This window comes from Chelonoidis abingdonii, chromosome 1 (assembly GCF_003597395.2).
Source record: "Chelonoidis abingdonii isolate Lonesome George chromosome 1, CheloAbing_2.0, whole genome shotgun sequence".
In the NCBI taxonomy this organism is placed as follows: domain Eukaryota; kingdom Metazoa; phylum Chordata; order Testudines; family Testudinidae; genus Chelonoidis; species Chelonoidis abingdonii.
The window spans coordinates 73,670,584-73,695,706 of record NC_133769.1 but is presented as its reverse complement, the minus strand read 5'-3'; the positions used below and the strand labels follow the sequence as shown (position 1 = coordinate 73,695,706).

Below are 25,123 nucleotides of genomic sequence, written 5' to 3'. Positions count from 1 at the left end.
GAAAAGGGGTAGGAAAGTCAGGACAGGAGAAAGAAACTCAGCAGGAATAAAGGAGCTGTTTCCCACCTTCTACTCACATCCTACCCTGCATTTCCTTTGAAAGCATCACAAAAATCTTCTCACAGCCAGCGCAGCCCCATTCCCATGTTCCCAGCAAGTTCAGCCATCCTTCTAAGAGGCAGCATTTCCACTCAGTCGCTAACAAAGTGCTGCTGCCTGCTAGCAGCATTGCCAACTCCTAAACAGCTGGAAGACAGTGCAATGTTGGAAAGGTGCTCATCTGCCAGTCTGCGCCCAGGCCCCTCCCTGGCGTGCAGTTCCAGCAGCCAAGTGGAAGGCAGCGAAGTGGGATCGCACAGCTGTGAGAAAACTGCATCCAGTTCCCTGTTCCACAAGTTGCACTTACATAATGGAAAGTGGCAAGCGGCTTGCTTACAGCAGCCCCCGAGAACAGTATTTTATAATAGCCTTGCCAGTAAAATAGACTGTTACTCACCTTTGTAACTGTTGCTTTTCGAGATGTGTTGCTCATATCCATTCCAATTAGGTGTGCGCGTGCCACGTGCACATTCGTCAGAAAATTTTTACCCTAGCAATGCTCGGTGGGTAGTGACGCCGTTATGGCGCCGGATATATACCCCTGCCAACCCAACAGCCCTTCAGTTCCTTCTTGCCGGCTACTCCGACAGAGGGGAAGGAGGGTGGGTTTGGAATGGATATGAGCAACACATCTTGAAGAACAACAGTTACAAAGGTGAGTAACCGTCTTTTCTTCTTCGAGTTGTGCTCATATCAATTCCATTAGGTGATTCCCAAAGCCTTACCTAGGCAGTGGGGTCGGAGTGAGATGTTGCAGAATGCAAAACTGCTGAGCCAAAGGCTGCATCATCTCTGGACTATTGAACCAATGCGTAATGTGAGGCAAAGGTGTGAATCAATGACCAGGTAGCTGCTCGACATATTTCCTGGATGGGAACATGGGCCAGGAAGGCGGCAGATGAAGCTTGAGCCCAAGAAGAATGGGGAGTGAGGTGGCTAGCCAGAACATGAGCCAAATCATGGCATGTGTGGATGCAGGATGTTACCCAAGATGAAATTCATTGGGATGAGACCGATAGGCCTTTCATCCGGTCTGCCACAGCTACAGAGAGCTGAGGTGATCTTCAGAAGGGTTTTGTACTCTCAATATAAAAGGCGAGAGCCCTGCGAACGTCTAGGGTGTGCAGCTGTTGTTCCCGACGCGATGGGTGCGGCTTCGGGAAAAAGACTGAGAGGAAGATGTCTTGATTGACATGAAAGGTGGACACCACCTTAGGGAGGAAGAAGCTGTACCTTGTCCTTATGGAATACCATATATGGGGGATCTGCTGTCAAGGCCCGAAACTCAGATATTCGTCTTGCCGAAGTAATAGCAACGAGGAAGGCTGTCTTCCAGGAAAGGTACAGCAGCAAGTAGGTGGCCAGTGGTTTGAAAGGAGCACCCATAAGCTTGGCCAGCACCAGGCTGAGATTCCAGGTAGGGGTTGGACATCTGACTTGAGAGTAGAAACGTTCCAATCCCTTGAGGAACCTTGAAACTATGGGGTGAGAGAAGATTGATCAGCCATTTTCCCCTGGGTGGAAGGCGGAGATGGCTGCCAGACGCACCTTTATGGAAGAGACCGCTAGGCCCTGTTCTTTCAGGGACCAGAGGTAGTCCGTTCCTACTGTCCTGGACACCTGCCTGGGGACTGAGTTACGCTGAGCGAACCAGCAAGAGAAACGCTTCCACTTGGCCAGATACGTCATCCTAGTGGAAGGCTTCCTACTGCCCAAGAGCACCTGTTGGACCGAGGCAGAGCAACACAACTCAGACTGGCTCAACCACGCAGCAACCACGCTGTGAGATGAAGAGACTGCAGGTCCGGATGGTGAAGCCTGCTGAAGTCCTGTGTTATGAGATCTGGCCAGAGTGGCAGGGGAATCGGGTCTGCCACTGAGAGGTCGAACAACATGGTATACCAGTGCTGCCTCGGTCACGCTGGAGCAATCAGGATCAGGTGGGCATTGTCCCTGCGGCGCTTGAATAGGACTCTGTGGATGAGCGGAAATGGTGGGAAGGCATAGAGTAGGTGCCTCTTCCATGGGATCAGGAATGCATCTGAGAGGGAGCCCGGGGAGTATCCCTGGAAGGAGCAGAGCACCTGGCATTTCCTGTTCTCTTGGGAGGCAAAGAGGTCTATGTGGGGAAACCTCCACTTCCGGAAAACAGAATGGATGACGTCCAGACGCATCGACCACTCGTGAGACAGGAAGGATCTGCTGAAGTGATCCGCCAGAGTGTTCTGGACTCCTGGGAGAAAAAACACTACCAAATCCATCGAGTGGGCTATGCAAAAGTCCCAGAGGTGACGGCTTCTTGACAAAGGAGGGAGGAGCATGCTCCGCCCTGCTTGTTTATGTAAAACATGGCCGTTCTGTTGTCCGTGAACGCTGATATACAACGGCCTTGGAGATGGTCTCGAAACACCTGGAATGCTAGATGGACCGCTTTCAGCTTCCGCACATTGATGTGTAAGGCCAGCTCTTGAGGCAACCGGAGGCCTTGAGTGCGAAGGCCCTCGAGGTGGGCACCCCAACCCAGAGATGATGCGTCCATGGTTAGGGCCATCGAGGGTTGCGGTGGGTGGAATGGCATCCCTGCACAGACTAGAGGGGGGTTTAGCCACCAGGTTAGGGAGCCCAGAACCTTCCAGGGAATAGTGAGCACCGAGTCCAGGCTGTCTCTGCGAGGTTGGTATATTGAAGCAAGCCAACTTTGAAAGGGATGGAGGCGTAGCCTCACGTGCTTGGTCACGAAGGTGCAGGAGGCCATGTGACCTACTAGGCTGAGGCAGGTGCGCACTGACGTTGTCAGGAAGGTTTGAAGACCTCGAATAATTGAAGCCATTGCTTGAAAACACAACTGCGAGAGGCAGGCTCTGGCTAGATTGGAGTCCAGAACTGCTCTGATGAAGTCTATTCTCTGTGTGAGTGTAAAAGTAGACTTCTCTGTGTTGATCATCAGGCCTAGGCTCCCGAAGATGTCTTTGACAATGCACAGGTGCTGGGACACTTGTAACTGGAAGTCCTTCGAATGAGCCAATCGTCACGATACGGGTAGACGTGTACCCGACGACGCCAGAGGGAGGTGGCAACTACAGCCATGCATTTTGTGAACACACGCGGAGCCATAGAAAGGCCAAACGGAAGTACAGTGAACTGAAAGTGTTGATGGTTGACCACAAAACGGAGGTACCGTCTGTGTGGTGGGTAAACTGCAATGTGGAAATACTCGTCCTTCATATCAAGGGCGGCATACCAGTCTCCCAGATCCAGGGACGGGATAATGGTCCCCAGGGTTACCATGAGGAACTTCAGCGTTATCATGAATTTGTTGAGTTCTTGCAGGTCTAGGATCGGTCGTAGACCTCCCTTTGCCTTGGGGATTAGGAAGTAGCGGGAATAAAACCCCTTGCCCCTCATGTCTTTTGGCACCTCCTCTATGGCTCCCATGGCTAGGAGTGACTGGACCTCTTGTAAGAGGAATTGCTCGTGAGAGGGGTTCCTGAAGAGGGACGGGGAGGGAGGGTGGAAAGGCGGGGTTGAAACAAACTTGAGGTGGTATCCCACTTCCACTGTGCGCAGGACCCAACAATCTGAAGTTAGCTGGGACTAGGCAGGGAGGAATTGGGAGAGGTGGTTGAAAAAGGGAGGAGAAGGATCCGGTACAGCAACTGGTGGGCCGCCCTTGGGCATCCCATCAAAAGTTCTGCTTGGGCCCCGCTGGTGGTTTAGGGGGCACCTGATTTTGACCTCCTTGAGGGCCAGACTGCCTCTGACGATTCCCTTTACCACGCCTTCTGCCAAAGTCCTGATGCAGCCTAGGCAGGGCGTAAGGGCAGTGTGGCTGGGGCCAGAAGGTCCTGCATTGGGTCACTGGCGTGTGCATACCCAGCAAGCGCATTATAATGCGATTGTCCTTCAGACTTTGCAATCTGGGGTCAGTCCTATCTGAGAACAGGCCCTGGCCTTAGAAGGGCAAATCCTGAATAGTTTGTTGTAATTCAAGGGGAAGGCCTGATACCTGGAGCCAGGAGATACGCCTCATTGTCACTCCTGACGCCAGAGTTCTGGCTGCAGAGTCCGCTGCATCCAGAGAGGCTTGGAGGGAGATTCTTGCTACCTTTTTACCCTCCTCAAATAGGGCCGTAAATTCCTGACATGACTCCTGGGGAAGAAGCTCCGTAAACTTCCCCAAGGACACCCATGTGTTAAAGTTATATCTACTTAGGAGGGCTTGTTGGTTTGCCACCCTAACTTGGAGGCCCCTGGCCGAGTATATTTTGCAGCCTAGGAGGTCCATGAGCCTAGCCTCCTTTGACTTAGGAGCCGGGGCTTGCTGGCCACGACGCTCCCTTTCGTTCACTGATTGCACCACTAAAGAGCAAGGAGCTGGGTGAATGTAGAGATATTCATACACCTTTGAGGGGACAATATATTTTCTCTCTACTCCCCTTGCTGCTGGTGGAATCGAGGCTGGGGATTGCCAAATGGTGTTTGCATTAGCCTGTATGGTGCAGATAAACGGAAGGGCCACTCTAGTAGGTGCATCAGCCGATAGGATGTCCACGACAGAGTCTTCTATTTCAGGGACCTTCTCCACCTGTAAGTTCATATTCTGAGCCACTCGTCTCAAAAGGTCTTGATGGACCCTGAGATCAATTGCTGGAGGGCCTGAGGAGGATGTTCCCACCACCGCCTCGTCAGGCAAGAAGGAGGAGGAGAGGCTCCTGTACTTGAGGAGCGTCATCTGCCTCAGGTGGAACCTGGGTGTCTGCAGATGGTATCGGAGCCTCATCCGTGCCCGTGGGGGGAGGGGGAGGAAACTTACTGTCGCCTATGGTACCCAGTGTTCTGACGGGGCCGACCGTGGAGCCATTGATGGAGCATCCTGGGCTTGGTGGTATGCCCACGGTGTCCAGAAGGACCAGTGATGAAGTGATGAGGCCCTTGCTCGTGGCTCTGGCTCTCTGGAAATATATGGCTGGGGACGTCAGAGTCACGCTCCTGAGGATAGGATGCGCTACCAGCCTGCGATGACACCGATGTGTGTCTCGATGGCCACAGCGCCGCTGATAGACCCTGGGAGGGTGCCACTGTTCTGGACGCTCGATCCTGGGGCAGTACCGGGGAGTGGTACCGGGAGCTATAACGGTACCGCGAGCGAAACCGGGACCTTCTACCATAGCGGTGCCGGGAGGTCGACCAGGATCTCAAGTCCCTTCATCTGCAGCGACTGCGGGATACATGGTACCGAGAGCGGTGCCATGAGTCGGATCAGTACCGGGAGTATCTGGCCGACGAACAAGATGTCGAACAGTGCCGCGAGTGCGACCGGTACCGCGATGGAGAGCGGTGCTGGGACTGCGAGCGGGGCCGGGAGCGGGAACGGCGTGATCGAGAGTGTCTGTGAGACCGTGATCTTGAACAACGTCTCTCTGTTGGACCAATGGAAGGTGGCCTTACTAGGGCCGGTTTCCCAATGGATTGTATGACCCGCACCGGCGGTGCCGGGGGTTGAGGCTGTGTCGACTCTGTCATGGCGATGAGCTCCCTTGCCATGGAGAAGGTCTTCGGTGTAGAAGGGAAGGCAAGCTCAAACACAGCATGAGCTGGGGAGCTGTCAGGCACCGGACTCAACGGCCCTTGTGGGACCGGAATCGACTGTGCTGTGCTTGGTAGAGCTGCAATCGGCAGTGCCACAGTTGACGGTGCCGCGGCAGATGACGGTGCCTGACGAACCGTCTTTGAAGAGTGCTCCTTCTGTGGAGCTGAAGCAGCTGGAATGCTATGTTGTTTCCTGGGTTTTGGGGACAGGGAGCAGTGCCAAGCAGATGTTGGAGCCGGTAAGGGTCGGTGCCGGGGCTCCTTCTCAATACTGGAGCAGTCCAGGGCCAAAGGGGCACTCCTTACAGAAGCAGTCTTTTGGGCACTTGGTACCGACGCTGCAGGACTAAGTGCCGACTCCATGAGGAGCTGTTTCAATCGAAAGTCCCGCTTCTTCTTCATCTTTGGTTTAAATGACTTGTAGATGTGGCACTTATCGGTAATGTGGGATTCCCCTAGGCGCTTGAGGCAGGAGTCATGGGGATCCCCTATTGGCATCGGCTTTTGGCATGCCGAGCACGGTTTGAATCCCAGTGCCTTGGCATGGGCCTGTACCGGGGTGGAGGAAAGGGTCTAATCCCCGATCCCCCCTTAAACTATATACACTAACTATAAATACAACAACTAATACTAACTATAACTACAAGAACTTGAACTATACACACAATAAACAGCAAAGAACTACGAATAGCTAGGGACGTGGAGATCAGCAAAGCCGCGCTCCACAGTTCCAATGACCGTCATGGGTGGTAAAAAGGAACCGAAGGGCCATTGGGTCAGGAGGGGTATATATCCGGTCCCATAACGGCGCCACTCCTGGGGGCGACCCAGCCGACCCACCAAGTGTTGCTAGGGTAAAAATCTTCCAACGAACGTGCACGTAGCATGCGCAAACCTAATTGGAATTGATATGAGCAAGCACTTGAAGAAGAATCTGTTGCTACCAAGGCAAATTACAAAGAGCCCAGAGACTGAACCATGCAGTGACACAGACTATTCTGACTCCTAGATTCCAGGATTTAGATGCAAGATGCAAGAAGAAGTGAAAACACTGGGAGGAATTTTCAGATAGGGTCTGACTTGATTGAATACATTCCCAAAAGCCTAAGCAAGCTTTGTTTGTTTCATTTAGGACAGGTTACATAAAAGGCGCAATCCTATATAAATCACATGCTGGCTCAATTTTATATTTAAATATGGAAAAAAATCCAGGAGGCTCATACAGGGAAAACCATGCAGCTGCTCCTACAAACTCCAAAACTGGTCCTTTACCAAACAAAGCCCTATCCCTGTTCTTTTGACTTCCGTGGTCACCCTTGAATCCTTCTGAGAACTCAATGAAACTTTCATGGAGGTACTCTGCAATCATCTCTCAAAGATTTCTAGGAATGGCAGCATTACTTTTCTTTGCAATAGGACACTTTCCCATGCCAGTCCATGATGACTTTGACAAGCACCATTACAGTAAACTAGCTAGCAGCATGCGGGCCTGGGCAGCTTGGGACACTATGCAGTCTGTGCCTTTCTCTCTCTTCTGAGGGTATCAGCTAAAATCATCACTGCCTGTGGAAAAGAGTGGCAGTACTCAGTGCCATTGCCCTGAATATATGCCTATGGAACTAAGGACCAAAAGTTATTGTTTTGTGCAACCAAATAATTCCTTCCTGATTTCCCTTTCCTCCCTGCAAACCTATGCTGGGCCATACTCGCCATCACCAGGGCTAGGGCTGGACAGTGGTGCCAAAGTTGAAGTGTCAATAAGCATATCTTGTTTACAACTTTAGGGGAGCAATGGAAGGGAATTCTGAAATTTAACTTTCACTTTCCATTGTGACTGTATACATAATCATACCTCTGTATGTTTTAACTGCCATTGCTGCCTCAGGGGGTTGCCCCTGCACACCTGCGGAACACCTGACCATAATAAGGAAGAGAAAGAACAGGACTCGGGAAGCTATATTCACTGAGATTCTGCAAACTTGGAGGGTGAATACTGCAGATGTTATGGACAAGGAAAGATTGGACAAGAAAAAGGCCCAGCAGGAAAAGGAGAGAGAGATGCACCAGGACATAATGGGGATCCTCTGGCAACAAACATAAAAGCTGCAGACTCTCTTCTTGACCTACAGATTCAACAATCACAGGCTTGCCTCCCTTTGCAGTCAATGGAGAATTCCATTTTAGCACCTACCTTCACCCCCCAATGTCCCACATAGCATCATGGGCCATATCCCTACCCTAATGCTAGATGATCGGGGACAATAAGGACAACCACAGCTTCACACATAGCAAATGTGAGGCTCACAGGTCAGTGTCTGTATATCCAAAATGAACTAAAATGGACATGAATGTTCTTTCTCCTTGTTAAGTTCTGTGCCATTAATTTCAGAAATTTTTATTGTATTTGTTTTTTTAATTGCATTTTTTTGCACAGGTTTTGCTATGCAATAAAAATCTATTTTTTGGAAAATAAGTCATCTTCAGAATGCCTAGTGCTACTGAAAGTGCCTATTAGTAATTGTTGTACAGGGTGATAGAACCTATAGGATCAGTGACAGTGTAAAAATTATATGTACAGCAAGAACCACACAATTAACAGGTGCATTAACAAGCAGTGTTATTCAGAAGTGTACACTAAGCACCATACAATACCTAACTGTCCCCAAAACTTCAGGGTCTGATAGAACACAGTCCATCGCACCACATTACTGTGGCTGACTGTTTAAAGTGCTCTTTCAAGACCTCCCTCAACCATATAGCTCTGCGTTGTGCTTTTCTAATAGCCCTTGTCTGGCTGTTCAAACTAAGCAGACAACCATTCCAGCAGCAACTTTTCCCCCTTTGTCTTGATATTCTTCAGGGTACAACAGGCAACTGTAACCATGGGGCCACTTTTTGCACTGAAATCCAGTCTTGTGAGTAAATACTGCCAGTGTCCCTTCAATCTACAAAAAGAACATTCAATGTCATTCTGCACCTGCTGAATCTTTCCTTGGTGCTGTTGAGGTGACTGGTGTATGACTTTGTGGGCCAGGAGAACAAGGGGCAAGCTGGGTCCTCCAGAATCATTACTGGCATTTCAACATTGTCAAAGGTAATTTGCAAGTCAAGAAAGAATGTCCTTGCTTGCAGCTTTCTCGACAGTCCTTTACTGTTAGCAATGTGAGCATCATGCATCTTCCCTGACAAGCCAATGTTGTTGATGATGAAATGTGCCCAATGATCCACCAGTACTTGCATAACCATAAGAAATTATCGCTTTCGGTTGATCTGCACTATGGCAAGATGGTCTGGTGCCAAAATAGGGATGTGTACCATCTATTGCCCCACTAGTTTGGGAACCTCATTGCTGCAATCCAGCCATGATGGCCTGCATGTTACTGAGAGTCACAGTCCTGCATAGCAGGAGACTATTAATGGCCCTGCACACATGCATAACCATGGCCGTTATTGTGGATTTTCCAACTCCAAAAATGATTTCCCACTGACTGTTAGCAATATGGCATTGCAAGCTTCCACTGTGTGCTCATCACTTGCTTCGCAGCTGTTAGTGCAGCTCTCGTTCTGGTGTCCCTGAGCTGGAGGGCTGGGGAGAGCTGGGCACATAGAGCCAGGAATGTGGCCTTTCACATCCAAAAGTTCTGCAGCCACTGCTCATCATTCCAAACCTGAATTAAAATGTGGTCCCATCAGTAAATCTTTATTTCTCAGTTCCAGAAACAGCACTCCATGATCTGTAGCTGCTCTGTGAATACCAGCAGCAACCTGGAATTAATTTTTGCTATGTCCCACAGCAAGCTTTCCTCCACAAAACCATCATGTTCCCTGTTGCTGTGGTTGTTCTTGCAACTACCAGAGGCTCATTTGTCCCGTATTTGCAATGCTCATGAAAATAGTACAGAGCTGTGAGGGTTCCATGCGTCTGGCAGAGATGGCAGAGAGACAATTTTCTGGGATTTTTTTTTTTAAGGGCATGAAAATTATGGGCTATGAATGGCAATATGGTTTGAAGAAAATTACATGATGGGAACTTGACCCCTTGCTCCCAGTCACCCCTGCATGACTTGTTTCTGCTCCACCATTCATTGCCAAAATTTACCAAAAGAAAGTGTGCCAGACAATGGTGAGTTACACTCTCTGGGATACCTACTCATGGTGCACTGCTCATCGACACAAGCTCTCCTAGTGAGGTTGCACAGCACTGGTGCAAGGAGCCAAGTATGCACACAACTGATATACTAACTGTGGCAGCGTTATGCTAATGTAACCTGCGCCAGCCAAAGTTTGTAGTGTAGCTATGGCCCAAGATAACTAAAAAATATCAAGAGAAATTAAAATAAACATAGTAACTACTGTAATTACTATCTAAAAAGTGTAACAACAAGGATGCTGATGGTATTTTGACTTGCTGCCACAGGAAATACAAAAGATCTGAACAGCTACTGGGGTCACTCAGCCCTTTTTGCCTTGGGAGGGGGAACACAAAGGTATTCAGGTGCACACACAGCCCCAACAAATACTCTGGTCAAAAGATGCTGAATACTTGCTGATGGGGTGCATGCATACCAAGCATCGGGACCACATGTACAGATACTCCAAGAAGAAATTTTTTTCTCTTTATATCTTCATTAGATAACAAATGGAAATTGTGCATGGCAATCAAGTTATTAGAAGTTAACCATTTTTAATGACAAAGTTTGTTTAAAAAATTGAGATCTAAAGTGCTGAGAATTATTGTTTAATTTTTGTAAGAGCATTTTATGTGGTTCCCTCCAGCATCCAAATGAGGCAGCTGTATGTGTCTTCTACACTGATAACTATTCCTAGTTGAAAAAATGTTGTTGGAGTGGGAAGGAAGATAGTACCTTTTTATTTTTCAGTTAGTGCACTGGCCTGATTCATTTTTAAAAACAAACAAACAGTAAACACTACATAATCTTCAATATACTCCACAGATTTGGTAAATATCATCCCTATTATACAGATGAACAAAGAAAGACAGTAGTTTAGGCCAAAATTTTCAGAAATGTCTTCTAGTTATGTGTGCCCCGATATCTGGGTGCCTACTTACTGCCTTATGTCTGATTTTCAGAGGTGCTCAGGAAAAAACGGTTATTCACCTTCTCGTAACTGTTGTTCTTCGAGATGTGTTGGTCATGTCCATTCCAATCAGATGTGTGTGCGCACACATGCACAGTAGCGGGATAAGTCTTCCTTTAGCACAGTGGTTCCCAACCTTTTTGGCTGGCAGGCGCCAGCCGAAGGACCACTGTGGCGGTGGAGCACCCGCTGAAATGCCGCCGAATTTCGGCAGCATTTTGGCAGCGACACTGTAATAAACGTCTGTCTCAGATCTGGACTTAGAGTTCAACATCTGAGTGTTTACTGGGAACCTCCCCCAAGCTTATACCCAGCTTGGATTTTATCTCGCTGCCACCAACTAGGACTATTTAGGGTTCCTAGTTACCCCAAGTCACCCCAACCTTTCCTGGGGGACCCCCAAGACCCAGAGCCCCTGGGTCTCCCTATCTCAACGGGAAAACAAGCTCCTCCCCCTTGTCTCCTCGTTATCTGCTCCCCCCGCTTCCCCCTCCTTTTTCTGGGTGACCTGGGCGATGCAGTACTTAACTCCTTGAAGGCAAAACAAAGAGGGAAATCACCTCCCTGAGGCGATGCATTCAAATCTAGTAAAGCTAATATAAAAGAGTTTTCCACCCCCCTTCCTGTAGCCTCACCACCGGAGAAACCCCAAAAACCTCAGCCAGGTTTAAAAAAAAAAGAACTTTATATAAAAAGAAAGAAAATACAAAACAATATTACTGCATTAAGAGTCAATACAGGCTCTTGCTTATAAGAAAATATGAATAAACAGTCTGATTTAAAAGATAGCCAAATTAAACCAGTCCAGCACATCAACACACATGTAAATACAACACAAAGCATATAACAGCCTATTTGCCTTGTTGCCTTTGTACTTACACTTTGTAGGAGAAATTAGAAAGAAATAGGAGTTAGCAGGAAAGTTGTTTCCTCCATAGCTGAGAGAAACAAAAAGACCCAGAGTACACAATTCCCGCCCCTGACTTTTAAAAAATCCAGTTCTCTGATTGGTCCTCTGGTCAGGTGTTTGGTTCCCTTTGTTTACTCTTTACAGGTAAGAGAAATTTAACCCTTACCTTACCTATCTACTTATGACAGACACCTCTCGATGACACTGCTTGCCATCGACAAGCGGCATCAGCGAGAGGCGTCGCCGCTGAAATTCGGGAGCAATGCCTCTCGATGACGTCACCTGTCGACTGCAAGCGGAGTCATCGAGAGGCGTCCCCGCCGAAATGCCGGCGGGTGCTCTCCTGGGGAGCCAGGACGCGGGCGCATTAAGATGCTCCCATGGGTGCCATGGTGCCCGCGGGCACGTTGGGGACCACTACTTTAGCACCATCTGCCTGGGCGCCACCTTGAGTTCCACCTTCATGGTGCTCAATATAGAGCCCTGCCGACCCACCACCCCCTCAGTTCTTTCTTGTCGGCTACTCTGAGAGAGGGGTAGAAAGATGAGTATTGGACTGGACATGAACAACATACCTCAAAGAACAACAGTTACAAGAAGGTGAGTAACTGTTTTTTCTTCGTGTGCTTGTTCATGTCAGTTCCAGTCAGGTGACTCACAAGCCTAAGTTCGGGAAGGTGGGGTCGGAATCTTCCACTGATTGGAGCACTGCTCACCTGAAGGTCGCATTGTCTCTGGCTTGCTGAGTAATTGCATAGTGCATAGTGAAAGTGTGGATGGAGGACCATGTCGCCACTCTGCAGATTTCCTGAGCAGGGACCTGCGCCAGGAACGCTGTTGATGAAGGCTGCGCCCTGGTAGAATGAGTAGTGATTGGGGGTGTGGGAACCCCAGCCAGGTTGTAGCACTCACGAATGCAGGACGGGATCCATGATGAAATACGTTGTGATGACACAAGCAGCCCTTTCATTCTGTCCACCACTGCCACGAATAACTAGCCCCATTTTCTGAATGGCTTCATTCTCCTGATGTAAAAGGCGAACATCCTGTGGATATCCAGTGAGTGAAGTCTCTGCTCCCTGCCACTGGAGTGCAGCTTAGGGTAGAATACCATGAGAAAGATGTCCTGGTTGATGTGAAACTGCGACACAACCTTCAGGAGGAAAGTAGGGTGAAGCCTGAGCTGAACCGCATACTTATAGAACACGGTGTAAGGAGGCTCTGATGTTAAGGCCTTGAGCTCAGACACCCTCCTAGCCGAGGTTATTGCTACCAGGAATGCCACCTTGTAAGAGAGGTAGAGCAGGGAGCATGGTGCCAAGGGTTCAAAGGGTGGTCCCATGAGTTGGGACAGGTTGACTGATGTGAGGGTATAGCCTGTCGAGCCCTTTTAAAAACCAGCTAACCATAGGGTTAGCAAACACCGAGCAGCCCTTCTGGCCTGGGTGGAAGTCCGAGATGGCAGCTAAGTGTACCCTTACTGACGACACAGAAAATCCCTGCTGCTTCAGCTGGAAGAGAGAGTCCGGAATGAGTAGTACTGAGGCGAGCGTTGGGGATGAATGGTGCTGTGTTGCCCAGATTGAAAATCTCTTCCACTTGGCAAGGTAGGTAGCTCCTGTAGAAGGTTTCCTGCTGCCAAGGAGGACCTGTCTAACCTGGTCTGAACAGGAAAGCTTCATTGGGTTCGACCATGGAGCTTCTATGCCATGAGCTGAAGTGACTCGAGGTTCGGATGTTGAAGATGACCGTGATCTTGTGTCAGGAGGTCCGGGAAGAGCGGCAGCATGACTGGAGCTTCCACGGACATGTCTAGGACAGAAATGTACCAGTGCTGGCAGGGCCAGGCTGGAGCTATCAACATGACCTGAGCTCATTCCCTTCTGATCTTGAGGAGCATCTTGTGAACGAGCGGTATGGAAGGAAATGCATATAGGAGACCACCTCCCCAGTGGAGGAGGAACGCGTCCACTCTGGAGTCTGGGCTGTGATTTTGGAAGGAGCAGAACTGCTGGCACTTCCTGTTGTGTCACATGGCGAATAGGTCTATCTGCGGAACACCTCACTTCTGGAAGATTAAGTTTGTGATGTCCGGGCGAAGGGATCACTCATGGCTGTGAAATGACCTGCTGAGGTGGTCCGCCAGTTCGTTCTGTACCCCAGATGTTTGCAGGTGTATTGAATGTTCTACACAGAAATCCCACAGCATGAGTGCTTCCTCGCACAGGGGAGAGGAGTGTGCACCCCTGTTTGTTGCTATAGAACATTGCTGTTGTGTTGTCTGTCAGGACTGATACACACTGTCCCGTTAAGTACACCCAGAAGGTCTGGCATGCTAGGCACACCATTCTCACCTCTCTGATGTTGATGTGGAGAGGTCCGCCTAAGACCAGACACCTTGAGTCCTGTGGTCTCCTAGATGTACTCCCCAGCCCAAGTCTGATGTGTCCATCACAAGCGAAAGAGATGGTTGTGGACTGATGAAGGGGACCCCTAAACATACTTCCTGAGGGTTGAGCCACCACAGGAGGGAGTCGAGGACCAGGCGAGGCAGGGTCACTATCCTGTCCACGCTATCTCAGGCTGGGTGATACACTGACACGAGCCACGACTGAAAAGGTCGAAGCCTGATCTGGCGTGCTGTAACATATAGGTACAGGCAGCCATGTGTCCCAGAAGCTTCAGGCAGTTTCTGGCTGTGGTGGTGAGAAACTGTCCTGAGGCCTTGAATGATGTCAGCCAGGGCCTGAAACCTTGCTTCCGGCAAGTATGCCCTGGCTTGGGTTGAGTTCTGTACTGCCTCTAGAAACACAATCCTCTGGATAGCGGAAAAAGTCTGTTTTGCTTCATTTAGAAGGAGACCTAGGCTGTCGAAGATAGCTCTGATGAATTTGACATGAGGTTCCACTTGGGTCCTGGAGAGGCCCTTGATCAGCCAGTTGTCGAGGTATGGAAACACCTGAACCTGGTGCTGCGCAGGAATGTGGCAATGACTGGCATGCACTTGGTGAAGACTCGAGGTGCTGCTGGCAGGCCAAAGAGAAGGACTGTGAATTGGTAGTGGGTATCGTTCACCACAAACCTGAGGTACTTGCTGTGGGGCTGAGTGATTATGATATGAAAATACGTGTCCTTCCAAGTCTAGGGTGGCATATCAGTCTGCTGGATCCAGGAAGGGGATGATGGAGGCCAAAGAGATCACGCGGAACTTGAGTTTCTTCACGAACTTGTTGAGTTCTTGCAGATCCAAGATGGGCTTGAGGCTGCCTTTGGCTTTCGGTATTAGGAAATACTGGGAATAGAAGCCCTTGCCCTTCTGCTACTGAGGAACCCCTTTCACTGCCCCTAGCGATAGGAGCAAGTGCACTTCCTGTATAAGGAGCTGCTTGTGAGAGGGGTCCCTGAAGAGGGACAAGGAAGGGAGCTGGAAGGGCGGGAGGGCACAGAATTGCATGGAGTATCCCCTCTCTACCAATTGGAGCACCCAGCAGTCTGAAATAATATGGGACCATGCACGGTAGAAAAGGGATAGTCGGGACAAAAAGGTAAGGTGGGGGTGGATCCAGTTCTCGCTCTGGTGCATCGTCTTTGACCGCATCATACACGGCTTGGATTGTCCCAAGCCCTGGCCAGAGGTTTGACACGACCTTCTCTTACCACTCTGATTTCTCCTTCTGGAGCCATCTTGGCAGTTCTGATGATCAAACGGCCTCCTCAGCCGTTTGATCATCTGTCTATGCTGTGCTGAAGGTGTATAGAAGCCCAGGGACCTGAGGATGGCTCTGAAGCCTTTAAGGCTGTTTAGCCTTTCATCAGTTTTCTCTGAGAAGAGAATCTCACCCTCGAACAGCAGGTCCTGAATGGTTTGCTGTACTTTGGAGGGGAGGCCAGAAAGCTGGAGCCATGAGCCCCTTCTTATAGCCACTCCTGTGGCCATAACCCTGGTGGCCACATCTGCCCTGTCAAGTGCCGCTTGAAGGGACGCCCTTGAGATCAGTCTCCTTTCCTCAACCAACGCCAAAAACTCAGCATGGGAGTCCGAGGGGAGCAACTCTGTGAATCAACCACCAGAAAGTCAGGCTGGGGGTAGGAATAGAGATGTTTGTAGCCCTTGGAGGGACAAAGTATCGGCACTCATTATGCTTTGCAGTAGGTAGCAGCAAGGCTGAGGTCTACCACAAAGTCTTATGTCCATAATTGTTTTGATTAATGGCAAGGCGATACGGGAAGGGTCAGAGGGGGCCAAGATGCTGACCATATGGTCTACATTGTCTACAACTTCCTCTGCCTTAATGCCCAACCCCTGGGCGACCCAGAGCAGCAGCTGCTGCAACACGCTGGAGTCTTCCAGAGCTGGGGCCACTGAAGTGCCTGCCAGGGCCTCATCTGGTGAGGAGTGGAAGGAGGCCAGCAGGGGAGGTTGTTGCTCCCTACCATCCCAACCCAAGGGATCTCGTGAACCCTGGGGGGATTGCGATAGGTTGGCCTGGTCCCAGTGCTGTGAGAGGCATGGGGGCTGATACTGGCACCGGCCCCCACAAGAGTGCCGGTGTTGGCACTTGGTGTAGCATGTGTGCCGGGGTTGTTGTAGGGGCCATCACAGCGAGCGCTGATAACGAAGGCAGTGCCGGTGCTGTCACTGATGCTGAAGGCACATCGTACGCCGACGGTTGGGTTGCTGACACCTCCGGTGCCAAAGGCGTGGTCAAGGTCAGCGCTGCGGTCGGTGCTGATGCCAAGGATGGCACCACAGCTGTTGGTGTTAATGACCGAGGCAATGGCGCCGTCGCTGATCATGGCAGAATGAATGTCACAGAGGCCACTGATGCTGCTCCTGAGCGGGACCCATGGCTCTGATCCTAGGCTTGATGAAAGGCCCACAGAGTCCAAAAGGGCCACTGAGCTGGATTTTGCCAATGAGGGGGCCACTGCATTGGGCATCCTATAATGCCAAGAGGTGGATCTTCTGCTCCTACTATAGTCGGAGTGGTATGAGTCCCACTCTGACTCGGAACAGGAGGACCAGGGTGGCACAGCTCCTCTCAACGTAGAGTGTCAAGAACTGGGGAACTGACTGCACTCCTTTGATGGAGGAGCTGGCGTGGAGGGGTGCTGAGATGATGGGGATAGATGAGCCATCATCGCCAACTTTCGCTTAGACTATCCAGGGTGCCAGGATGGAGCCTGCGGTACCGGCACGCCCTCCTGTCTTGGCGGCGAGAACAGCGCTGTGAGTCTGAGCAGGTCCTGCGCTGCCACAAAACCCTCTGGGGTGGATGAGAGTGGCAGGTGTTCTGATGGGCTCAGTGAGTGAGACGGGCCCAGACTCAACCGCCTCACCTGGGCAGGAGTCAACATGGCCCCATTCTGAGCCTCGGAGCCATGGCCCAACTGAGGTGCCCCTGGTGGCTGGTCCGCAGGTCTTACTGAGGGGGATCTGCCTCTCTCTAACCTCTTTTACTTCTGCGCCGGCGACTGGGATCGGTGCTGAAGGCTGGAGTGCCCCTGAGGAGCTCCACGACATTGCCAAGCTTCCTTGCCGGTGTCTTTCTTCAACGCTGTCTCTTTCAAGGATGGTGCTGGAGTGCTTCGTGTCAAAGATGACATGCTGGAAGCGGGATCCCCAGCACCTGGATCTGACAGAGGTGGGAGAGCTGCCTCCATGAGGAGAATTTTGAGATACTGCTCCCTCTCTTCAACAGTTCTTGGTCGGAATTCCCAACAAAACTTGCAGCAATCTTGTTTACGGTGCCTGAGTGAGGGTCACCAAAAAGAGGTGTGTGGGTCACTTTTGGGCATGTGTTTTGCACAGAGATGGCAAGTCTTAAAGCCCAAGGATTGCAGCATGCTCTGGTAACAAATGGGGGTGAAACAGGGGGACCCCCCCCAACTGAAAATTACAGAAGAACTACTCTACTATACTAACTAACTAAACTGGAAACTAACCATGTATAGCGTAAGTAAAGAACTGCTGAGCCACTTGCCAAAGCATGAGCAAGGGGAAGTTCCAGCTATCGTCACTGGCGGTAAGAAGAAACTGAAGGGGTGGCAGATCAGCAGGGCTCTATATTGAGCACAGGGCTGGCTCCAGGCACCAGCTTGCTTGAGGTGGCACCTTATAAGGGGTGGCCAATCTTAGTTTGGTGGGGCGGCGCTCGGGTTTTTTTGTTTGTTTTTGGTTCGGCGGGGCAGCACTTGGGGTGGGGGGGGCACTGATTTTCTTTTTGGTTTGGTGGGGTGGCGCTCCGGGGGGTGGTGGTGGTGGTGTGATTTTCTTTTTGGTTTGGGGGGGCAGCGCTCGGGGGGAGAGGGGGTTGGTTCGGCACATTTTTTTTTTTTTTTGCTTGGGGCGGCAATAAAGTTAGAGCCGGCCCTGATCGAGCGCCATGAAGGTTTGACTCAAGGGGGCACTCAGGCTGACCCACGGATGCTGCTAATGGAAAAATTATCTGGCTACTATGCACGTGCAGGTGCGTACACCTGACTGGCACTGACATGAACAAGCACTCGAAGAAGAACTGTAGTTCACGTGTCTCAGGTTGGCCACTTAATTCAGGTACAAAGGATTAGTGACTGATTCTGAAAATAAAGCTAATCTGAGATCTTTCTGTCCCCTGAGCAAAGGAAGACAGAAGGCATAAGATTTTGGAAGTGAATCACTGCCTAAATAAATGATGTAGCATGGAGGGCTTGGGTTTTATGGAGTGCTGATCCATCTTCTGTGGGCAGAATGGGTTATAAAGTTTGGATGGCTTCCACCTCAGTAGAAGGGAGATCAATTTCCTTGGGGATAGACTGACTAGAGTAGTTAGGAGGGGGTTAAATTAATAGCAAAAGGGGAGAGTGAAAAAAAGAGAGAAGATATGAGAACTCAGCACAAACTAGAAATGTTGAGAACAAAATAAACCAAGGAACCAAAGGACGTGAAGAAATTCTTTAACTGCCTATATACTAATCCTAGGAGCTGGGGTGACAAACAAGAGGAACTGAAATATGTTAGCATAAATTTGATCTAGTTGGTATTACTGAAACCTGGTAGAATGAGTGAACAATTGGAATGTTAAAAATCAATGGTTATAACCTATTTATGAAGGATCAAATGGCAAAAGGGGAGAAGTAGCACTTTGTCAAAAATGGTATTACCTGTCTGAGTCACTGATAGCTTGGAAGACAATTATTTTGAATCATGGATCAATGTCTTAACAGATAAAGCACAAGATGAGAATACCAGTTGGTGTCTGCTACAGACCACCAAATCATACCAGGGAACAAGATAACTACCTCCTTATGCACCATTTATAATGTGTAAGGAGGCCAAAAACAACAAATATTGAGTGATCAGGGGGAATTTCAATTTGAGTGACACATGCTGGAGATCTCATGCTGCCAGTACTAAAGCATCCTTAAAATTTCTAAACATTATAGATGACAATTTTCTAACTCAAAAAATGTTGCAACAAACACAAGAGAATTCTATATTAGATATTGTCCTAACAGATACAGAGGAACTGATTACAGAATTAAAGGTTAGTGGCAGCTTAGGTACAAGTGACCATCACTTGATCACATTTATAATGTGCATGCAGAATAAAGTCCAGACCAGTAATGTGCATATATACACACTTGGTACTTTAAAAGATCTATTTTCACAAAGCTGAAAACAATTATGAGCCACCTCAACAGAGAAAGAATTTAATCAGAAAAATGTGATTGATATTTGGGAACCATTTAAGAACACCTTACTAGATGCCCCAGTGCCACAACTGAGGAAGAAGGCTGTGCAGGTTTAAAAAAAACCAATCCTGGCGTAGAGGGGAAGTGAAGGCAGCTGTAAACAATAAATATATAACAAACAGAAGAATGGGGAAGTTAATAATCATTAATATAAATCAGAAGTTAGGAATTGTGGGAAGTTAAGGGAACTGGAGGGATGTACAGAGAACTCTCCGGAGAGCACAGTTAAGGGGCCATTTAGAGATCTGGGGCAAAAATTTGTCTGGGGATTGGTCCTGCTTTGAGCAGGGGGTTGGACTAGATGATCTCCTGAGGTCCCTTCCAACCCTATGATTCTATGAAATGTAAGTTAAGGACAATAATATATTAGGAACAAAAAGAATCCTGACAATAGTATTGGTCAATTTCTAGGTGGAAGTGGTAGAATTATCAATAATAATGAAGAAATAGCAGAAGTGTTCAATGAATATTTGTTCTGTATTTGGGGAAAAAAGATAACATTATCACCACATGATGAGACTGTCTTTCCATCCACTAGTATTTTGGGGGAACGTTAAGCAGAACCTACTGAAGTCAGATTTTTAAATCAGCAAGTCCAGATACCTTGCATCCAAGAGTTTTAAAAGAGCTGCTAAAGGAGCATCCTGGACCATTCATGTTTATTTTCAATAAGTTTGGAACACTGGGGAAGTTCCAGAAGACTAGAAGAAAGCTAATATTGTGCCAATTTCTAAAAAAGAGTAAATAGGATGACCTGGGTAATTATAGGCCTCTGAGCCTGACATTGATCCTGGCAAAATAACGAAGCAGCTGATATGGTACTTGATTAATAAAGAACTCAAAGAGGATAATGTAATTAATATAAAAGAACATGGTTTTTGCAAATAGATCCTGTTAAACTAACTTTATTTTTTTATGAGATTACACGGTTGATAAAGATAATAATATACTTAAATAATAATAATGGTTTGATGTAATATACTTAGACTTCTGTATAGCATTTGATTTGGTACCACATTACATTTTGAGTAAAAACCTTAGAACTATATAAAATTAACATGACGCACATTAAATGGATAAAAACCTGGCTAAGTGATAGGTCTCAAAATGTAATTGTGAATGGGGAATCAACATTGAGCAGGTGTGTTTCCAGCAGGGTCCTACTGTTCTTCTCCCTACCCTATTTAATTTGTGATGGATGCCTACCCCACACCAAGCCTGAGTAGAGAGAAAGGACCAATTAAGCCTGCAACAGGCTGCACCTGGGGAAGAGTCAGGGCTGATAAGCTTTTAATTGATAAAGCCCAGCTAGGCAATGATCAGGCTGAGCTGTGATAAAACCAGGAAGTGGAGCTTAAGAAGTGGGGGCTGCAGCAGAAAAGGTCTGTAGTCACTTTCTGGGCTTAGAGAAGTATAGGAGGAAACCTGGGGGACAACAGAACCTTAGGATCCTGGTCTTGAGAGAAGGGTGTACCTAGACAAGGGCAGAGAAGGAGCCTGATCAAGGCTAGGGGTACGTCTACACTATGGGATTATTCCTATTTTACATAAACCGGTTTTATAAATGAGGCCACACTAAGCACATTAATTCGGCGGTGTGCGTCCATGGTCCAAGGCTAGCGTGGATTTCCAGAGCGTTGCACTGTGGGTAGCTATTCCATAGCTATCCCACAGTTCCCGCAGTCTCCCCTGCCCCTTAGAATTCTGGGTTGAGAGCTCAGTGGCTGATGGGGCAAAAATCATTGTCGCGGGTGGTTCTGGGTAAATGTCGTCAGTCATTCCTTCCGTCCGAAAGCAAAGGCAGACAATCATTTCGTGCCGTTTTTTCCGTGGATGCCTGCTGGCTAGACCGACATGGCACGGGCAAATGGGAGCCCGTTCAGCGTTTTTTTTTTTTTTACAGTCCCGATGTGTACTGGAATGCCATGGACACAGGCGATACTCCAGCGCACACCAGCAGCATTCATTTGCTTTTGCAATGATAGCAAAGACGGTTATCAGTTGTTCTGTACGTCTGCTGCCAGCGTAAATGGGCAATGAAGATGACGGTTATCTATCCTCTGTAACTGTCTGCTGCTATCATGGGGCCCCTGGCTGAGATCGGCCGGGGGCGCAAAAAGCCAAAACGGGAAATGACTCCCTGAAGTCATCTCCTTATGTTCTGTCTAAAAATAGTCAGTCCTGCCTAGAATATGGGGCAAGTGTACTAGAGAACCAGTGTATCAAGAGAGCACAGCTGCTCCGTGTCAGATCCTGCAGAAATATGAGCATCATCCATTCACAGGGGGTGCCCCTGCAACAACCCACCTGTGCTCCCTCCTCCCCCAACCTTCCTTAGCTACCCGCAGTGTCCCCCCCCCCCATTGTGCATGAAGTAATAAAATGCAGAATAAGAAACACTGAGTTTTTAGTGACATAAAATGAAGGAGGCCAGCCTTCCCGGTGTTATGATAGTCCGGGAGGACATTAAGGCGGTGTGGGGGAAGGAGCCCAGCATCCCAACTTGCTATGATAGTCCCAGGGCAGTACAGAATCTTTTTCTTTACACATGAAAGGGAGGGGCTGATTTGAAGCTCAGCCCCCAGTTGCTATGATGAACAGTTACCAGCCGTTCTTAAAACCATCTACTGGAATGAACCAGGAATCAATTCTATTTTTACCCAGGCGCCCCCCCGCGGCCGGCCCATCTCAAGGCCAGCCAGGGGTATTCAGCAGTTATCAAAGAAATTAGGAGCACTCAGGGTTATAAGGACGGTTACCAGTCCCTACTGACCATCTACTACAGGGAGGAGAGGAGCAAATACTGCGCCTTCAACTGCCTGCAGCATCGCGGCTTCCAGCAGCATTCAGTAACATAGAGTGACATGAAGAAGTCAAGAAACGATTTCTTCCCTTTGCTTTACGTGGTGGGGATGATGCGGGAGTAAATTTGAGGAGCTATTCCCTGAAACCATCTGGACAATTGTATTTGAACCTACAGCATTGGGAGCTCAGCACCAAGAAGTCAAAGCTTTTCAGATGCTGTTCGTGATGTGGGATAGCTGGAGTCCTCAGTACCCCGCCCTCCATGAAGCGTCCATTTGAGTCTCTGTCTGTCCCGTATGCTTGTCACGCAGCAACTGTGTAGCCTGGAGATTTTTTCAACGCTTGGCATTCGTCTTCTGTAACGAGCTTTGATGATAGATTTGTTTCCCCAACTACAGCGATCAGATCCAGTCTCCTGTATGTGGAGTGCTTTTTGGATTTGGGACTGCATTGCACACCCATGCTGATCAGAGCTCCACGCTGGCCAAACAGAAATGAAATCTAAATTTCGCGGGGCTTTCCTGTTTACCTGCCAACAGCATCCGAGTTCAGATTGGCTGTTCCAGAGCGGGTCACAGTGGTCACTGTGGGATCTCTGCCGGAGGCCAATGCCGTCGAATTTGTGGCCACACTAACCCTAATCCGATATGGCAATACCGATTTTAGCGCTACTCCTCTTGTTGGGGAGGAGTACAGAAACTGATTTAAAGATCCCTTTATATCGATATAAAGAGTGTTGTAGTGTGGACGGGTACAGCGTTAAATCAGTTTAACGCTGCTGAAATCGGTTTAAACGCATAGTGTAGCCCAGGCCTAAGTAGAAAGCTGCCCAGGGAAGCAGCAGCAAGGTTTGGGACAGTGCAGCTTTTGGCTGCTGGTTGTAGTATCCTAGGCTGGAACCTAGCGTATCTTTTAGGAAAACCCACCCTTCTTGATTTGAAAATTACCAGTGAGGGAGAATCCATCCAATGGTTAATTACTCTCACTGTTTAAAATTTACCTTATTTCCAGTCTGAATTTGTTTAGCTTCAACTTCCAGCCATTGGGTCATGTTATACCCTGCTCTTCTAGACTGAAGAGACTATCATTAAGTATTTGTTCTCTGTGTAGAGTCTTATAGATCGTAATCAAGTCACCCATTAGCCTTCTCTTTCTTATGCTAAATAGATTGATAGATTCAAGCTATATGGCAAGTTTAAAAAAATATATTTTTGCCTTTAACCGCTTCTTTTACTTTGTTTAGTCATGGTTGCATTTTTTTTGGCCCTCTTTTTGTGGTGTGTGTTTATTTTTTATTTGGGGTATACATTTAGTTTGAGCCTCTATTATGGTGTTTTTTAAAAGATTTCCATGCAGCTTGTGGGCAGTTCTCACTAGTGACAGTTTCTTTTAATTTCTGTTTAACTAGCCTCCATATTTTTACATAGTTTCCCACTTTTGAAGTTAACTACTACTGTGTTGGGTTTCTTTGGTATTTTCCCGCCTACAGGGATGTTAAATTTATATGAAATAGCCCTGTGAAGGATGGTCCACTCCTATAGATTGTGTGCAGGCTGCACATCTGAAGGGATAGGTTACTCTTTTACATCTCCGTCACAACTGTTTCCCAAAAGTGACTGGATACTATACTAGTGAACAAGTAAATGTCAGATATACTGTAAGCTGCCCAAAGAGTGCTTAGCTGGAACTCTACTTTCTTGGATCAGTGATTTTAAATTGCTTATTAGCCTTTAACAGATAGTCAGTGATTGGTAGCATCTTGTCCCAATGGCAGTAATAACTGGCTATGACCAGTCTGGTAGTTTGCAATCCTCACTGAGATGCTAATTCAGTAAGACATGAAGTACTTGAGTAGGTGCTTTATGGATAGGATTGGACTTGAGTATTCACTAAAGTGCTTTGTTGAATTGCAGCCTGAGAGAGTGCTGAGATGGCATAAAGAATATAAGGAACAGTTTATCAGTAGGGTGGATATGGTTTGCCTCTTCTTAGTGCCTAATAAATTCACTTTTACTTACTACATAGGTTGTCCACACAGGTGTCCTCTTTTGAGCACAGACTACATGACGATCCTGCTTTATAAGGTTTTCTTGGGTAATTGCCGCTACAAAGGCAGAAAAAATTCTGTTAGATGAATTTCACTTTGTACAATTTTAATAAGATCATACATTTAAGGTATTAAACACATTCAGGGCTCGCCTTAGGGAAAATGGCACCCTGGGTGAACTTGCATTTTGGTGCCCCTGGCCCTATGGGTGTGGTGCCCCCCATTCCTGGTTCTCCATCGGCTCCCCACCCTCCCTTCCCCCCCCCAATGCCTACACTCTACCACCTTCACCCCTAATCCCTGCACCTCCCTCCTGAGCCTCTACCCCTGCATCCCCCTCCTGCACCCACGTGGGGAAACTGACCCACCTGGATGCACAAAGCAACTGGCATTGCTGCTCACTCCGCAACTGGACTGCTGCTCCTCCGCCCCATGCACCTCCAGAGCTGCATAAGAAGAGGGCAGGACAGCAGTACCGGCTGATGCCTCAGCACAGCCGAGGTGGAGAAGTGACCTGAATGCAGGGAGCCCTGCTGTCGTGTGTGTTGTGTTGAGGGGAGTGTGTGTGTGCCTGGTGGGTGAGTGTGGCCGGGAGGCAAGGCATGGGGGAGTGGGTCTCTGTGTGGCTTAGGGGGGTGCTGGGCTGTGAGGAGGCAGGGAAGATGCGTGTGTTGGGGCACTAGGGAGTGGGAGTTCTGGGAAGTTGTGGTGAAGGTGTGGGCAGAGAGGTGCTGGGCGGGGATGGTGGTGTGTAGGGTGCTGTACATTTGTGAGGGGGAGTCTGGGGGAGGTGCAGGGCATAGTGGGTCCAGTGGGTGGCCCTCTGGCCATAGGGATTG

General features: G+C 48.6%; 1 protein-coding gene across 1 annotated transcript in view; it reads right to left on the bottom strand.

Moving 5' to 3' along the window:
* Positions 1–25,123, bottom strand: part of LOC116831056 (glioma pathogenesis-related protein 1-like) — a 50,620-nt gene that overhangs the window by 4,704 nt on the left and 20,793 nt on the right. The window contains exon 4 of the mRNA XM_032790802.2: positions 24,256–24,341. Within this exon, the coding sequence (XP_032646693.1) occupies positions 24,256–24,341 (86 nt within the window). The remainder of the gene's footprint in view (positions 1–24,255; positions 24,342–25,123) is intronic.